The 13,706-nt window shown below is 38.0% G+C and overlaps 3 protein-coding genes across 3 annotated transcripts in view; 2 read left to right on the top strand and 1 right to left on the bottom strand.

Annotated features, from left to right (window-relative positions):
• her8.2 (hairy-related 8.2) overlaps positions 1-3,774 on the top strand; it is a 5,010-nt gene extending 1,236 nt beyond the window's left edge. Inside the window, exons 1-5 of the mRNA XM_027142699.2 lie at positions 1-175; positions 359-1,268; positions 1,413-1,508; positions 2,597-2,675; positions 3,035-3,774. The exon at positions 1-175 is cut by the window's left edge and continues 1,236 nt beyond it. Coding sequence (XP_026998500.2) covers positions 1,206-1,268; positions 1,413-1,508; positions 2,597-2,675; positions 3,035-3,369 — 573 coding nt within the window. The 5' untranslated portion in view covers positions 1-175; positions 359-1,205 and the 3' untranslated portion in view covers positions 3,370-3,774. The remainder of the gene's footprint in view (positions 176-358; positions 1,269-1,412; positions 1,509-2,596; positions 2,676-3,034) is intronic.
• A 2,135-nt stretch (positions 3,775-5,909) lies between these two features.
• On the top strand, positions 5,910-8,064 carry LOC113640368 (transcription cofactor HES-6-like). Its single transcript, XM_047806071.1, has 4 exons — positions 5,910-6,158; positions 6,646-6,732; positions 6,921-7,002; positions 7,201-8,064. The coding sequence occupies exons 1-4, from the start codon at positions 6,081-6,083 to the stop codon at positions 7,629-7,631; spliced, it is 678 nt and encodes a 225-aa protein (XP_047662027.1). The 5' UTR covers positions 5,910-6,080; the 3' UTR covers positions 7,632-8,064.
• A 174-nt stretch (positions 8,065-8,238) lies between these two features.
• LOC113640369 (secretory phospholipase A2 receptor-like) lies at positions 8,239-12,400 on the bottom strand. Its single transcript, XM_047806070.1, has 8 exons — positions 12,320-12,400; positions 12,066-12,136; positions 10,645-10,992; positions 10,077-10,451; positions 9,624-9,971; positions 9,100-9,447; positions 8,642-8,963; positions 8,239-8,527 (listed from the first exon to the last, which is right to left on the bottom strand). The coding sequence occupies exons 2-8, from the start codon at positions 12,100-12,102 to the stop codon at positions 8,521-8,523; spliced, it is 1,785 nt and encodes a 594-aa protein (XP_047662026.1). The 5' UTR covers positions 12,103-12,136; positions 12,320-12,400; the 3' UTR covers positions 8,239-8,520.
• Between the last annotated feature and the right edge of the window lie 1,306 nt (positions 12,401-13,706).

Below are 13,706 nucleotides of genomic sequence, written 5' to 3'. Positions count from 1 at the left end.
GTTGATCCTGACGGGACATCTGCCTCACTCGCATCTGTTCACTGTTTCACTATAAAGGAATGAAGGAGGAAAGTTGAGCACAGTGCAGCTAAAGCTGTGGTCTCCAACAGTCCTTCTGATTAGAATGGCTGTGTTCCAAATCAGCATGATGTACGGCAGGCTACTGTTCTTACTAGTAAGCGTGAATCACACTATATCATTATTCAACACAAATTCAACACAAATTCAATACAAATTCCTACCTATTTTCAAAATAACTAATGTATATATACTGTATGATCTGAACACATCGTCTGTTAACTGTGTAGCAATTTGTACTAGATATTCTTCCCTTTTTCACTTTCTTGTCTCAACACAGCTACCAATCGTTGGTCAAAAGCCAACGAATGGCTCCTGCTAGCTGTGTATCCAACCTCAAAGCAGCCTTGTTCTGTATATATGAGCAAACAGGCCTTCGGATTGGCTGGAGTCATTCTGATTGACAGCAGGTGTTGAAGGTCGCCCCACCCACACAGACATCAGGATGTTCACAAACACCTAATGGAATTTCATACCAAATTACCTTTATTTGATTTTCTCTTCACTCTGTGACAGCTAAAGAAGTCATGCCCATTTCTTCTCAGAAAATCAGAGGACAGAAAAGCAAGCAATGAACATTTCAGAATTTTACTACTTATTGAATACAGTGATTTATACAATTTTAGAATCTAATAACTTGAAAAAGCTCATTACTGATTTACTCAGTAGAAACCAATACACAATCAACAGTGGAAAACAGTAAAACAACAGCTATATACCTGATTGTTTACATTTTACATCTTTATATATAGTTATGTCTATATATAGAAGACAGATAACAAGATCTGTTATGAGAGACTTGGATAAACATAAAGAAAGAGGAAAAGTATAAAGGGATTGTGTGTGTATGTAAGAGAGAGAGAAAGTGAAAAAGCTATTATTGTTGTCTTGCTGTGTGTGTGTAAGAGAGAGAGAGAAGGAGAGAGAGAGAGAGAGAGAGAGAGAGAAGGAGAAAGTGAGAATGCTATTATTATTATGCTGTGTGTGTGTTTGCTCTCTCCTTCCTCCATTCACATGCTAATCAGAGCTGTATAAATGCAGTCGCTCTGAGAGCAGCACACACTCCTCATCAACACACCCTCACACACACGTCAATAAGTTTCACCCAGAAATAAAGTGTGATAGTCATGACTGCGATGAGTGCAACCCAGAGTGCAGACAGACAGAACAGCAGCAGGGACGAGAGGAAGGTACGAACAATTGAAACACTTTATCTTCTCTCTCCTGTTGTTTATGTTCTGAATTACTCAGTCATTCTCTCTCTCTCTCTCTCTCTCTCTCTCTCTCTCTCTCTCTCTCTCTCTCTCTCTCTCTCTCTCTCTCTGTCTCTTCAGCTGAGGAAGCCTCTAATCGAGAGGAAGAGGAGAGAGAGGATTAATCAGTGCCTGGAACAGCTAAGAGAGACGGTGGTGGGAGTCTTTGGGCTCGACGTGAGTTTCATTTATCAGCATTTAACTGAAACTGTTGCTGATTTCTTCATTTCCAAACGGCTACCAGCTATAAATCTGAATTAATCTCTTAAACACACACACACACACACACACACACACACACACACACACACACACACACACACACACACAGATCAAAGACAATTGTGGAAAATATAAATAACTAATTATATATTATATTTCATCTTAGAAAGTTTATATTCCAGAGTTTGTGTGAAATCATTAACTATAATTTATTCAGTTCTTTTGTAAGTAATTATCATAATTTGGAAAGAATGAACAGTATTAGCCCGATGACGCCTGAGACACAGGCTCCCCGTGACCCGAGTAGTTCGGACAAGCGGTAGAAAATGAGTGAGTGAGTGAGTGAGTGAGTGAGTGAGTGAGTGAGTGAGTGAGTGAGTGAGTGAGTGAGTGAGTGAGTGAGTGAGTGAGTGAGTGAGTGAGTGAGTGAGTGAGTGAGTGAGTGAGTGAGTGAGTGAGTGAGTGAGTGAACGGTATTAGAAAATCTTGACTATGTGACTTTGATGATTAATGATTAATGAGTAAAGATGGATATTTTCAAGCTAATGATAACATTAACATAAGTGTTTCCTTCCTAAGGTTTCACCTTAAACTAACCAGAGTAATGAGTTTGTTTCCATGGAAACAGTCATTGATTACAATGAACAAACAAAAATCTGGCAAAATTCAATACCACAGATTTATTTCATAACCGAGCTCACAGGTTTAAACAGTGTACACATTTCTGGCCACAAGCTTCAGAATCTGGCAATCTGATTGGCTAGCTACACTTCTGCGTGTACACACAAGATTCCAGCAGCTTCCAGTGCAGGATATAGTCACTGGACTGAAAAATGATCACAGAATTAAAAGCTTTAAAATGTACCATATTTGTGGACTAAATGTACCTGATGTCTAGATTGTGCGACTCCTTTCTAGCTGTAGCACATATTCACTGCTATTTACTGGGTGTAATGTATAAAATGAATATTTCATTTCTAATTGAATTGAATTGAAATTTCAGCTCCTCCCTGATTTTAACTCATTTTAACTTCTTTAAGCAGCAGTCGAAGTTGGAGAAGGCTGATATTCTAGAGATGACAGTAAAACATCTACAGAACATCCAGAGTAATAAAGTTACAGGTGAGAGCCAGACAGATACACTGTAATCCTACACTGAGAGCTGGTTCACATTTCTGCCCCTGAAGTCCACAAAAAAAACATCACATCTACACATCATTTACACATCCATAGTTTCTCAAAATGAAAAACGCAACACCTACCACTTGCATGGACTAAATCTGCATATCAAAACCTAATTGGCTCTTATATTTGATGATATAACAACCTTTACATGGTCTGCATTTGCATGTCAGGAGGTGATTGGGTCAGCTATTTTCTCTCATATGATTAAGCCTAACTCAGATTTTCAGAGCTAAGATGTTTTGAAATGTGCTTTTCATAATGTGGACCTGATTTTGACCCGATTGTCTCCTCGTCAGAACCATTCATGGACCAGGAGGCACATCAGCGGTACAGCACCGGCTACATCCAGTGCATGCATGAAGTCCACAACCTGCTGCTGTCCTGCGATTGGATGGACAAAACACTCGGTACTCGTCTCCTTAACCACCTGCTCCACTCACTGCCCAAATCCACTCCGTCCAAACCCCCAATCACTCACTGTGAGCCAGTAACACCGGGAATCTGTGAGGTGGACGACTCGTCATCACCCACCAGTGTGACTCTGCCCACTCTAACTAAAGATCCCACCCTATTGACTAGGCTGCCTCCCACCAAGAGCCTGACAGATCAGGAAATGTGGAGGCCTTGGTAGAACACTGTGTGTGTGTGTGTGTGTGTGTGTGTGTGTGTGTGTGTGTGTGTGTGTGTGTGTGTGTGTGTGTGTGTGTGTGTGTGTGTGTGTATTTTACTACTCTGCTATGTATCTTATAGATATACCTGTTGGTGAGTGTGCGGTCCAGATTAGCGCCTCTTTCCTGAAGCTTGTTACTTCCTGTCTGAAGTAAACTTCCTGTAGCCTGCATTGTAGAAGGCAGTTAATGCTCCTGTGTTTATTTATTTGATTAACACTGTCATTTGTTGGATTAAATAAAATCCAGAGCTAGCTCTCTGTTTGCTAGCTGACTAATACTGTAGAGCCTGTGACCTCTATGCTGTATGTAATAACCGTATTAACCTGTTATTAATAAATAAAAAATAAAATATTCTTTTCTCTGCATTAATTTGAAAATTGATGCCATTATATCAGCAAACACATAAACACACTGAGTGGCTTGTTGCAGACCGCTCAATAAACTCCACTGGATAACACTAAACTAATGTTGCTTGTGCACAAGGAGTGAATGCAGTCATGCAGACTTCTGAAATTAATCAGACACAAGCTTCTCAGCAAATATTAGTTTATTTAACAGAGTATTGAAACATTGAAACAAAGCCTGCTTTCCTTTGTTCTGCTTCAGGTGTGAACATTTCTCAGATGATTTAGAGATGTGAATGAAATAATAAAGAGGTGTCTGATGTCCAACTCAGAACTGCTTATAAGCTTTATCGCTAATGAGCTAGTTTTTAAGAGCCAGGTGCTACTCAGAAACAATTCCATTGAAAGACTGTCTGTACACTGTACAGTAAATAAACATGAAATATTTAATGTATATGAAAAGTAATGTCATGTGAAAGCCAAAAATCATGTCTGACCCCCAACCATGCTGTCCCAGTGTGTGGGAAATAAAATGATCAGCATTGTGTGTGTGCACGCGTGTGTGTGTGTCTGTGTGAGCTAGTACACAAAAGCCGACGCCTGCCAGCTGCTCACTCTCTGAAAAGGACAGAAGGCTGAAGGACTCGAGCAGACGCACTTCAAAGCTCCAAACTTCATTCTCTCAGCCGCTTTATTCCTCTCTCTCTCCTGCCATCTCTCTCTTGCCTTCCACATCTCACCTTAACCTAGGGTTTCTTCCATCATCTTCTTTTCAGATTTCTTTCTGCCTTTCTTTTTTCTTTCATTCCTCTCTCTCTCTCTCTCTCTCTCTCTCTCTCTCTCTCTCTCTCTCTCTCTCTCTCTCTCCTGCAGGCTTTAATTCTGAGCTGCTCTACAAATAATAATCACAGATGGACTTTTATTAGAGAAATCTCCATAACAATGACACTAATGACATATGCACACTCAGTACACCATCATGGACCCCCACATGCACACACCCCCATTACATATATACATATAAACTGTATACTACAGGATAATATCAGATCACAGTTATTTGTCCACAGTAAATGGGAATTAATGGGAACTGAAGGAACAGAAACTGAATGATTGAATGTTGTTTAAATTCAGTGTGCACAGTATTTATGATTGAAATGACAGTAAAAGCTTCTTGAATTGTCACTTTAAAGCAGCACAAGGTACAGATGTAGTAATCATTGTAGTAATCACTGCTCCACATCTGTCCACATGTCCTGGGAGATCAGTGAGAATACCAATGCAGTACAACACCAAGCTATCATTCTCAAATTGTTATAATAGTAAAATATAGATCTGATTTGTCACTAATGCTGTAATCCATGACTGCTTTATGATTCCTAAAATAAACCTTGCTTCTTCTGCACAAGAAAAGCACTTTTATATAAGATCGGGACAATATAACTGCGGGGGGATCTCTCTCTCTCTCTCTCTCTCTCTCTCTCACACACACACACACACACACACACACACACACACACACACACACACACACACACACACACACACACACCACCTGTCGCTCGCGCTGCTCTGCACTTCTAATTGGTCTCCAGCTGCCACCTGTCTGTATGAGGTTCTGAGAACAATGAACACAAAAAAAGCCGCACGCGCAAGTGAGAGAAAGGAAATGACGTCATTTAACACGTGACATATAAATAAACATATAAGTAAATAAATGTGCCATTGAGCAATGTAATAGTCTGAGTAACTATTACAAACTTGTGCAGACTCTCAGAGGAAAAAAACATAAACAATCCACGACTCAAGAAAATGTTATTTTTCACCTGGAAATGTGAATATAGTGACTTGTAATTTAAGTAACTAAATGCGAGTAAAAGACAGAAGATACAGGCTTGAGGAATGAAAGAGTTTACAGTTTGTCAATAAAAGAAAAAGAGCCCAAAAATGAATGAATTAACACATGAATTAAAAAAGAGTAAAATAAATAAATAGACAAACGAATAAACATTAAAAAAAAACTAAAAATGACGATAAGTTAATGAACCAAAAGGTAAAACAAAACAGGCAAAACATGAAACAAAAATAAAAAATAAAAACACGAATAAGAATAAATTATGGCTTGCACAAAAGCTCACGTTCTGATTGGTCAGTGAAACTCGGCGTCACGCTCGCGCTGCGTAGGAGAGAATCCCATAACACACACTATACACTCCACATCCCGTCATAACGCACCTCAGCTCAGCTCAGTGTCTAATACACGACTGAAACACACAAACACACAAACACCTACAGCGTTCCGGTACCAACCAGGACCCTGTTCCATCATGCCGTTCACGTCTCGTGCAGGAAAAATAGGATTGTGGACGGTTTCGGAAGATGAAGATTGCAAAGGAGACCGGAAGGTAAGTCTGCGTACTGGCACTGTGCCAAAAGACTAAAAGGTATCATTTAGTACGACCGGTTCGAGAAAGTTTAACAGACAAATACAAGATCTGTATCATGTTATATTATACCTTATATTACACCCTATATTATAACCTATATTACACCCTGTATAATTCCCTATTTTATACCCTATATTACACCCTACATTATACCCTATATTACACCCTGTATAATTCCCTATTTTATACCCTGTATTACACCCTATATTATACCATATAATTCTTGCAAAACGTTGCGTATTTTAACTTTTATTTGAATTCAGATGTTTGAGCATAATGATCTTAATAAAATGTCCCCAAAAGTCAAATGTTAATTAAAAAACCGGAATAAAGGTAAAAAAATATTTTTTGCCAATAAATAATATTTTTTTTTAACCTTTTGCTTGATGAAACTGCAGAATGTTCAGATGAGAATATCTATCCATTTTTATTCATGTGTAAACAGACAAGAAAGCCGCTGGTGGAGAAAAAGCGGCGCGCGCGCATTAACGAAAGTCTACAGGAGCTCCGAGGGCTGCTGTCCGACACCGAGGTGAGACACACCTGCGCGTGCACACTGGTTAGAATAGAGAGTGACAACAACTTATATATTCTCTCTCTCTCTCTCTCTCTCTCTCTCTCTCTCTCTCTCTCTCTCTCTCTCTGTGTTTGTGTGTGTGTGTGTGTGTGTGTGTGTGTGTGTGTGTGTGTGTGTGTGTGTGTGTGTGTGTGTGTGTGTAGTTGCATGCAAAGATGGAGAATGCAGAAGTGCTCGAGCTCACGGTGAAGCGGGTGGAAAACATCCTTCGGGATCAGTCACATGGTGAGATATTATCGATCCCAGCGCGCGACTCCTAAGTTTTATTAATGCAAATCACCGTGCGCGCGCACCCGAATTTACTCTCTCTCTCTCTCTCTCTGTGTGTGTGTGTGTGTGTGTGTGTGCGCGCGCGTATGTGTGTGTGTGTGTGTGTGTGTGTGTGTGTGTGTGTGTGTGTGTGTGTGTGTGTGTGTGTGACAGAGACGGACAGCATGAGTCGCGAGGCCAGTGAGCGGTTCGCAGCGGGCTACATCCAGTGCATGCACGAGGTCCACACTTTCGTGTCCACATGCTCCGGTATCGACGCCATCGTAGCGGCGGAACTACTCAACCACCTGCTGGAGTGCATGCCGTTAAATGAGGACCTGCAGGACTCAATTCTTGATCTAGAATCCGAGCTTGTGTCTCCTACGCGTGCGAGACCGCAAGTCAGTTCACCGGGAGCGCGCGCGCCGGCTCTGTCCCCGAACTCTACCACCAGCGGCGCTGAAGAGGATCCAAGCTCCGACCTGGAGGAGAGCTTCAGCGAGTCAGCTCCGGGGACTGCGGCAGAGCACGTGGAGGAGCAGGAGGAGGAGCACCGGAGTAAAGCCGCCGCCCCCCATTGTACATCCATGTGGAGACCGTGGTAGAGTCGCTGCAGGACATCACTCTGTTATCCGCACTTCTGTTGTGACCTTCAGGTTTATAAAGTGTATAAAGTTTCACAGAACAAAATCACTACTGACTTAAATTTATTTATTTAATTTTTTTAGCTTTCTCTTTTTGGTATAATTTAAATCTCAGTATATTTTAAATGCAGAAAAATATGTAGCTTTTTCAACCTAAAGCACCAATAAACAGATTAATGATTTATTTATAGATGAGTTTTATAGCTGGTAGTAAATATCATTATATACTTTAATACTGATTATCTGTTTATGTCCTGCATGTAAAACGTTATTTATGAAATTAAGGTGATATTTTAAGCAGGTCTGTAGCAATATTGTAATTGTTTTATTTGCATTATTTTTGTTTAGTTCCTATCCTAGTTATAATAGACTTTTGCAAATGTTAATAATAAAGAAATAAATACAATCTAACAGTCTGAATATGTAATACACTGCACCTACTATTTCATATTCACTCACAACTAACACACCAAATAAAATAATAACCCTTTAAGAGACACATTTCAATAATTCAAACCACAGCCGTGTTTAGAACAAAAAAGTTTATTACTGTAAAAATACCATGGAACAGTTTATTAATATAGATTATCAGTAGTTACTAAACTCAACTGCTGTAAATGAAGAAAATACAACACAAAAGTTATCGTAAAAAAGAGTAAAATTCCAGTTTCTTATTATTGATATGATAAAAGAAAAGAAAGTATAATCAATTTTATCTTAAACAAGAATTTAGAGAAGCATTAACAGCATGAAATATATATTCTAAATATTCTTGTGAAGTCCAATTGATGTGTGAAGCTCTGAGTGTGTGAACACTTCCTGCTCACTTTTTCCTGCTCTGTGATTCAGCTCAACACCTAGAGAACAAATGCATAATGAGTTCAGGTGAGTTTGTGTTCAGGTGAGTTTGTGCTGGAAAACTCTAAACTGTGCAGTGCTCTGTTCTTGCAGCATTGAGGAAAATGTTTTACTTCAGTTTACACACGCCTCGAAGTTCAGTGGAGTCCATCACATAATCTGGTGCTGCTCCTGCAGTGTGTGTGTCAGCTTCACTCTGTCTCTGTATGTCCTGGCAGGTCAGCGGACCAGAGGACACCTTCAGCTCAGAGAGACGGTTTGCTCCAAGCCCCACCCACAGAGACCCTGGAGGGACACGTCTCCTCATGAGCTCAGACTCTAACTGTTCCTGTTCAGCTTGAGAATCGATGATCAGAATTCCAGCTCTGTTCTCTTTATCACAGTAATCCAGCGCTTTCTCCCAGCTCAGAGCCTCTTCACTCACATGGATGTAATCTGATAGAGACACAAAACACCAAAAGGAGGAGGATTGTTTAGAGTGATATCAGAGACAGAGACACACCAGCTGTGTTCTAGTCATCATACAGAAGATTGCTGAGATGATTTTACTCTTCAGGAAGTCGACACTTACTGTTGTAGCACAAAGCAGAGTAAAGATAATCACACAGGACTGAGTACCATCTCCCTCCCCATATATTATGTACTACACAGTTGTATGGTGATGGATGAGGTTCACCACTCTGCCAACCCCAGTTTCTATAGGCAGAGATTCCTCCATCACTCCACTGCCAGTCATCACACAGCAGGCCGATCCAGAAAGGTGTGCTGCTGTTTAACCCTTTAATCTTCACCTCTTCATTGTGCTGCTGATCTCTGATACTGACCAGGTCAGTGTATCTCTGTCTACAGTAATGCTGAGCTTCATACCAGGTCTTATTCTCAAGGATAAGATGATAATTACGAGTCTGTGAGGAAGCATCTGTGAGGTAAAAACAAACAAACAAACAAACAAACAAACAAATCTTTAAAAATCTGACCTCTTATTTGTAGGCTTACAAAGACAACACATTATATTAAACATAAATTTAAAACTAGAGAATGTACAATATACAATATACAGATACAATAACATATGCATATTATGTCAGAAGTTACCTTGTTCATAGCACATGAAATATCTTGTGTCTGTGCAGTTAAGACTTTCCCATGAACCATCAGGCTTCATAGCAGCACAGAAGTTTGATGTCCCACAATCCCCTGTCATTTTTCTGAATGTTACAAGATCACCATTAGACCATTTCTCACTGAAATTACTGCGATAGATTCCGATCCAGGCAATGTAAATACCAGCCTTTCTCATCAGGTTAGCCAGTTTAGTGTTGTCTTCATCAGAGTACACAGTAGCGAGGTCGGTGTATTTTTCTCTGCAAGCTTTCCGAGCCTCAGTCTGATTCATGGTACCCAGAAGTGAAGTGAGCTGGTTCTGGACTGGAGGAGTAAAAGCTGTGGAAGAGTGATATCAAAGACAGAGACTCACACCAGCTGTGTTCTAGTCATCATACAGAAGATTGCTGAGATGATTTGACTGTTCAGGAAGTCGACACTTACTGTTGTAGCACAAAGCAGAGTAAGGATAATCGCACGGGACTGAGTACCATCCCCATCTCCATCCCCATCTCCATCCCCATATCCATGCCGATATATCTTGTACTACACAGTTGTATGGTGATGGATTATGTTTACCGCGCTGCCAAGCCCAGTTTCTATAGGCAGAGATTCCTCCATCAATCCACTGCCAGTCATCACACAGCAGGCCGATCCAGAAGGGTGTGCTGCTGTTTAACCCTTTAATCCTCACCTCTTCATTGTGCTGCTGATCTCTGATGCTGACCAGGTCAGTGTATCTCTGTCTACAGTAATGCTGAGCTTCATACCAGGTCTTAGTCTCAAGGATAAGATGATAATTAGGAGTCTGTGAGGAAGCTTTTGTCAGGTAAAAACAAACAAACAAACAAAAACAAATCTTTTAAAATCTGACCTCTTATTTGTATGCTTACGAAGACAACATTATACAATTAGACAATTTTATACATTAGACAATATTATCTTAAACATAAATTTAAAACTAGAGAATGTACAATATACAATACTGAAACAATAACATGTCAGAAGTTACCTTGTTCATAGCACATGAAATATCTTGCTAATGTGCATGGAGCACTTTCCCATGAACCATCAGCCTTCATAGCAGCACAGTTGCTCGATGTCCCACAATCCCCTGTCAGATTTCTGTATGTTACATTATCACCATTAGACCATTTCTCACTAAAATTACTGCGATAGAGTCCGATCCAGGCAATGTAAATACCAGCCTTCATCATCAGTTCAGCCAGTTTAGTGTTGTCTTCATCAGAGTACACAGTGACGAGGTTGGTGTATTTTTTTCTGCAAGCTTTCCGAGCCTCAGTCTGATTCATGTGACCCGGAAGTGAAGTGAGTTGGTTCTGGACTGGAGGAGTAGAAGCTGTGGAAGAAATTTCTCCTGTTAATGTAGCATGACCGAGATAAAAGGGCTGAAATGTGATGTGGATGAATGACTCTGTTCTGTTTTACGTTCAGACTAAGAGACTGTTTGCAGATCCAGAAGAGCAAATTCTGGAATTGCGTCTTGCTCAATTACACAATCATGATGAAATAAACAAAACAACAACGAAATATCATGAATATATCAATCAGGAATATAGAAATCATTCAAACCTATTGAGACAATGTTTTAAGTTAAATAATCTATTTTAATCATTTTACTGTCAGATTTATGAGCTCTGTATGTAAAATAGAGAAGACACTCACTTAATATTCTCATTCAGCGAATTTAATAACAAAAATCTAGATTTTAACAAAATTTCATAACTGACATTTAATTTTTCATCTCATTTTGTGTACAAAGACTCACATGCATGACTTGCTTCTTACAGAAAATAAATTTTGCCATCTAGTGGCCACATTTAGTCCCTGAGCACAATTACATACCAGAAACGATGTGTGCCTGTCAGTGTTATGGAGTGTACGATATTTGTCCTTCAGTGAAACTTACTCCTATTCCAGTCTGTCCAAAGCCACAGAGCTATGTGTGTGTTCTGTATGAAATTAGACTAAATTTGACACAGTTTTAAACACAATTTATTTCAGTCATTCTTCAATTTAATGCTTTAATGCTGTTATATGATTTATACATGTTGTTTGTACCAAATTTCTCTGATTCTTACCACAATTTAATGACACATTTTTCTCTAAACTGCAATTACATTATATAAAACATTGTGTAAATAAGACTTCTGTGCTCTTGTAGAATTGTGAATAAACATAACCTTTAGGATTTGAGAAAGATAACTAAAACTATATTTGTTTATTCCAAAATGTTAAATTTAGCATAAAAAGTTAAAATAAAAGTGATTATTATGGAGCGTGTTATTCATGTTATAATCTTTAACAGCAGTAACATCTGGAGGATCCAAAAAGTCATGTTTATAAATAAAAACAGTTTAAACTCATCACATGAAGGTTAAAGCTGTTAAACGTATTTATTATAATTTTTACCTGAAAGCAGGAGGAGCACGACTGACACGGTTTCCATGGTGATGCTCTGTGCATTTACACCTCAGCATCAGCTAAAAAAAAATAAAAAAAAATACTACTACTACTACTACTACTACTACTACTACTACCACTAATAATAATAATAATAATAATAATAATAATAATAATAATAATAATAATAATAATAATAATAATAATAATAATAATAATAATAATAATAATAATAATAATAATAATAATAAAATGCTCTTCACCCAGAAGAAGTTCTTTTTGTCAGAGAGCAGCTTGCTGTGTGTTTGTGTGAAATGAAATGAGCAGTGTGTAAATCAGAGATATGAGATGAGTTAAACAGACCCAGGTAAAGTGCTGCAGTCTTTTTACGTCTACATGATCACGTGATGCTGGCATGTAAATTGGTCAAAGGAAAAAACAAACAGTCCCAAACCCTGTACATACTCCATACAAAAGCATTTACCCAAAATAATTTAATTCAATTTGTTTCACCAGAAATTATACATAAATGTGTTAACCTATAATCCTTTATTTTATTTGGGCTTTTGGAATAGAAAAGAAAAGAAAAAAAATAGAAATATAATATCTTTTATTTAGAAATTATATTTGATTATTATTATTATTATTATTATTATTATTATTATTATTATTATTATTATTATTATTATTATTATTAGTGTACATTAAGGCATCAGACATTCCTAAAATAAACAAAAATGAGGAAAGTGTTGAGTAGGAAATCATATGCAAATGATTCACCGGAATAAAAAAATCATACTTTGGATTTGCATCAGTGGGAAAAACAAAGAGAAAAGACTGCATCAGCGAGACAAAATCTCCAGTTGTTCCTTTTTATAACTCTGTTATTCTCTATATGTTATATACACATTATATTAAACAGACTTTGTGTCACTGGTCAACTACAAATTTGAGATTTCCAGCTGAATATTATTTATTAATAATAATAATAATAATAATAATAATAATAATAATAATAATATTGTTTAATTCATGGTAAATAACAGAACATCATAAACTCAATCATTTCATAAATAATAATAACATGCAATACATACCAACCAAGGGAGCTTACAAGAATATATTTAAAGCTAAGGTGAACCATAGCTTCCTGTAAGCATTACAATCTATTATTCTGTTCTGTTTTTCCCATTTCCCATTCCCAAATCTTCAACCAGCTCTCCCCCTGCATAACCTTTAGAAAGAAGGTTTTACATAAACACAGAATATTCAAAGTAAAATGAATTATATGAATGATGAATTAGAGCACTGCCCACTGTAGTGTCTTACTTTCTTCTCACTTGCTTCAGATCTATCCCAGTGTCTCTTGTTAAATGTATAATAATAAAAGTATAGTAGACTGTTCAGGATTACACACTTTACATGAAAGGTGATTACTGCAATCGTTACTAATAAGCCCTGTACAAATAGAGCTAACATTCTTCTTTAAAAACACAATCTATCCACCATAAGTTCTGTTTATCAACAAAAAGCTCAATTCCAATGTATGTTCAAATCTAGGGGAAAAAAAACAATCTCACTGCTGCATGAAACAGTTTCCTTTATATTGATTCTGATTACTAATTTCTTTTTCCTTTTGTCTTCTTACTT

Source organism: Tachysurus fulvidraco, chromosome 22, assembly GCF_022655615.1.
Source record: "Tachysurus fulvidraco isolate hzauxx_2018 chromosome 22, HZAU_PFXX_2.0, whole genome shotgun sequence".
NCBI lineage: Eukaryota > Metazoa > Chordata > Actinopteri > Siluriformes > Bagridae > Tachysurus > Tachysurus fulvidraco.
This window is presented reverse-complemented; position numbering and strand designations above follow the sequence as displayed.

Bases quoted from the DNA above. Each gene is read 5' to 3' on its own strand.
- LOC113640368 (XM_047806071.1), top strand. From the start codon at position 6,081: ATGCCGTTCACGTCTCGTGCAGGAAAAATAGGATTGTGGACGGTTTCG. The intron at 6,159-6,645 runs GTAAGTCTGCGT...ATGTGTAAACAG, and splicing joins ATTGCAAAGGAGACCGGAAG to ACAAGAAAGCCGCTGGTGGA. The intron at 7,003-7,200 runs GTGAGATATTAT...TGTGTGTGACAG, and splicing joins CCTTCGGGATCAGTCACATG to AGACGGACAGCATGAGTCGC.
- LOC113640369 (XM_047806070.1), bottom strand. From the start codon at position 12,102: ATGGAAACCGTGTCAGTCGTGCTCCTCCTGCTTTCAG. The intron at 10,452-10,644 runs GTAACTTCTGAC...ACCTGACAAAAG, and splicing joins TTTCATGTGCTATGAACAAG to CTTCCTCACAGACTCCTAAT. The intron at 8,964-9,099 runs GTAAGTGTCGAC...TGTCTCTATCAG, and splicing joins CTCTGCTTTGTGCTACAACA to ATTACATCCATGTGAGTGAA.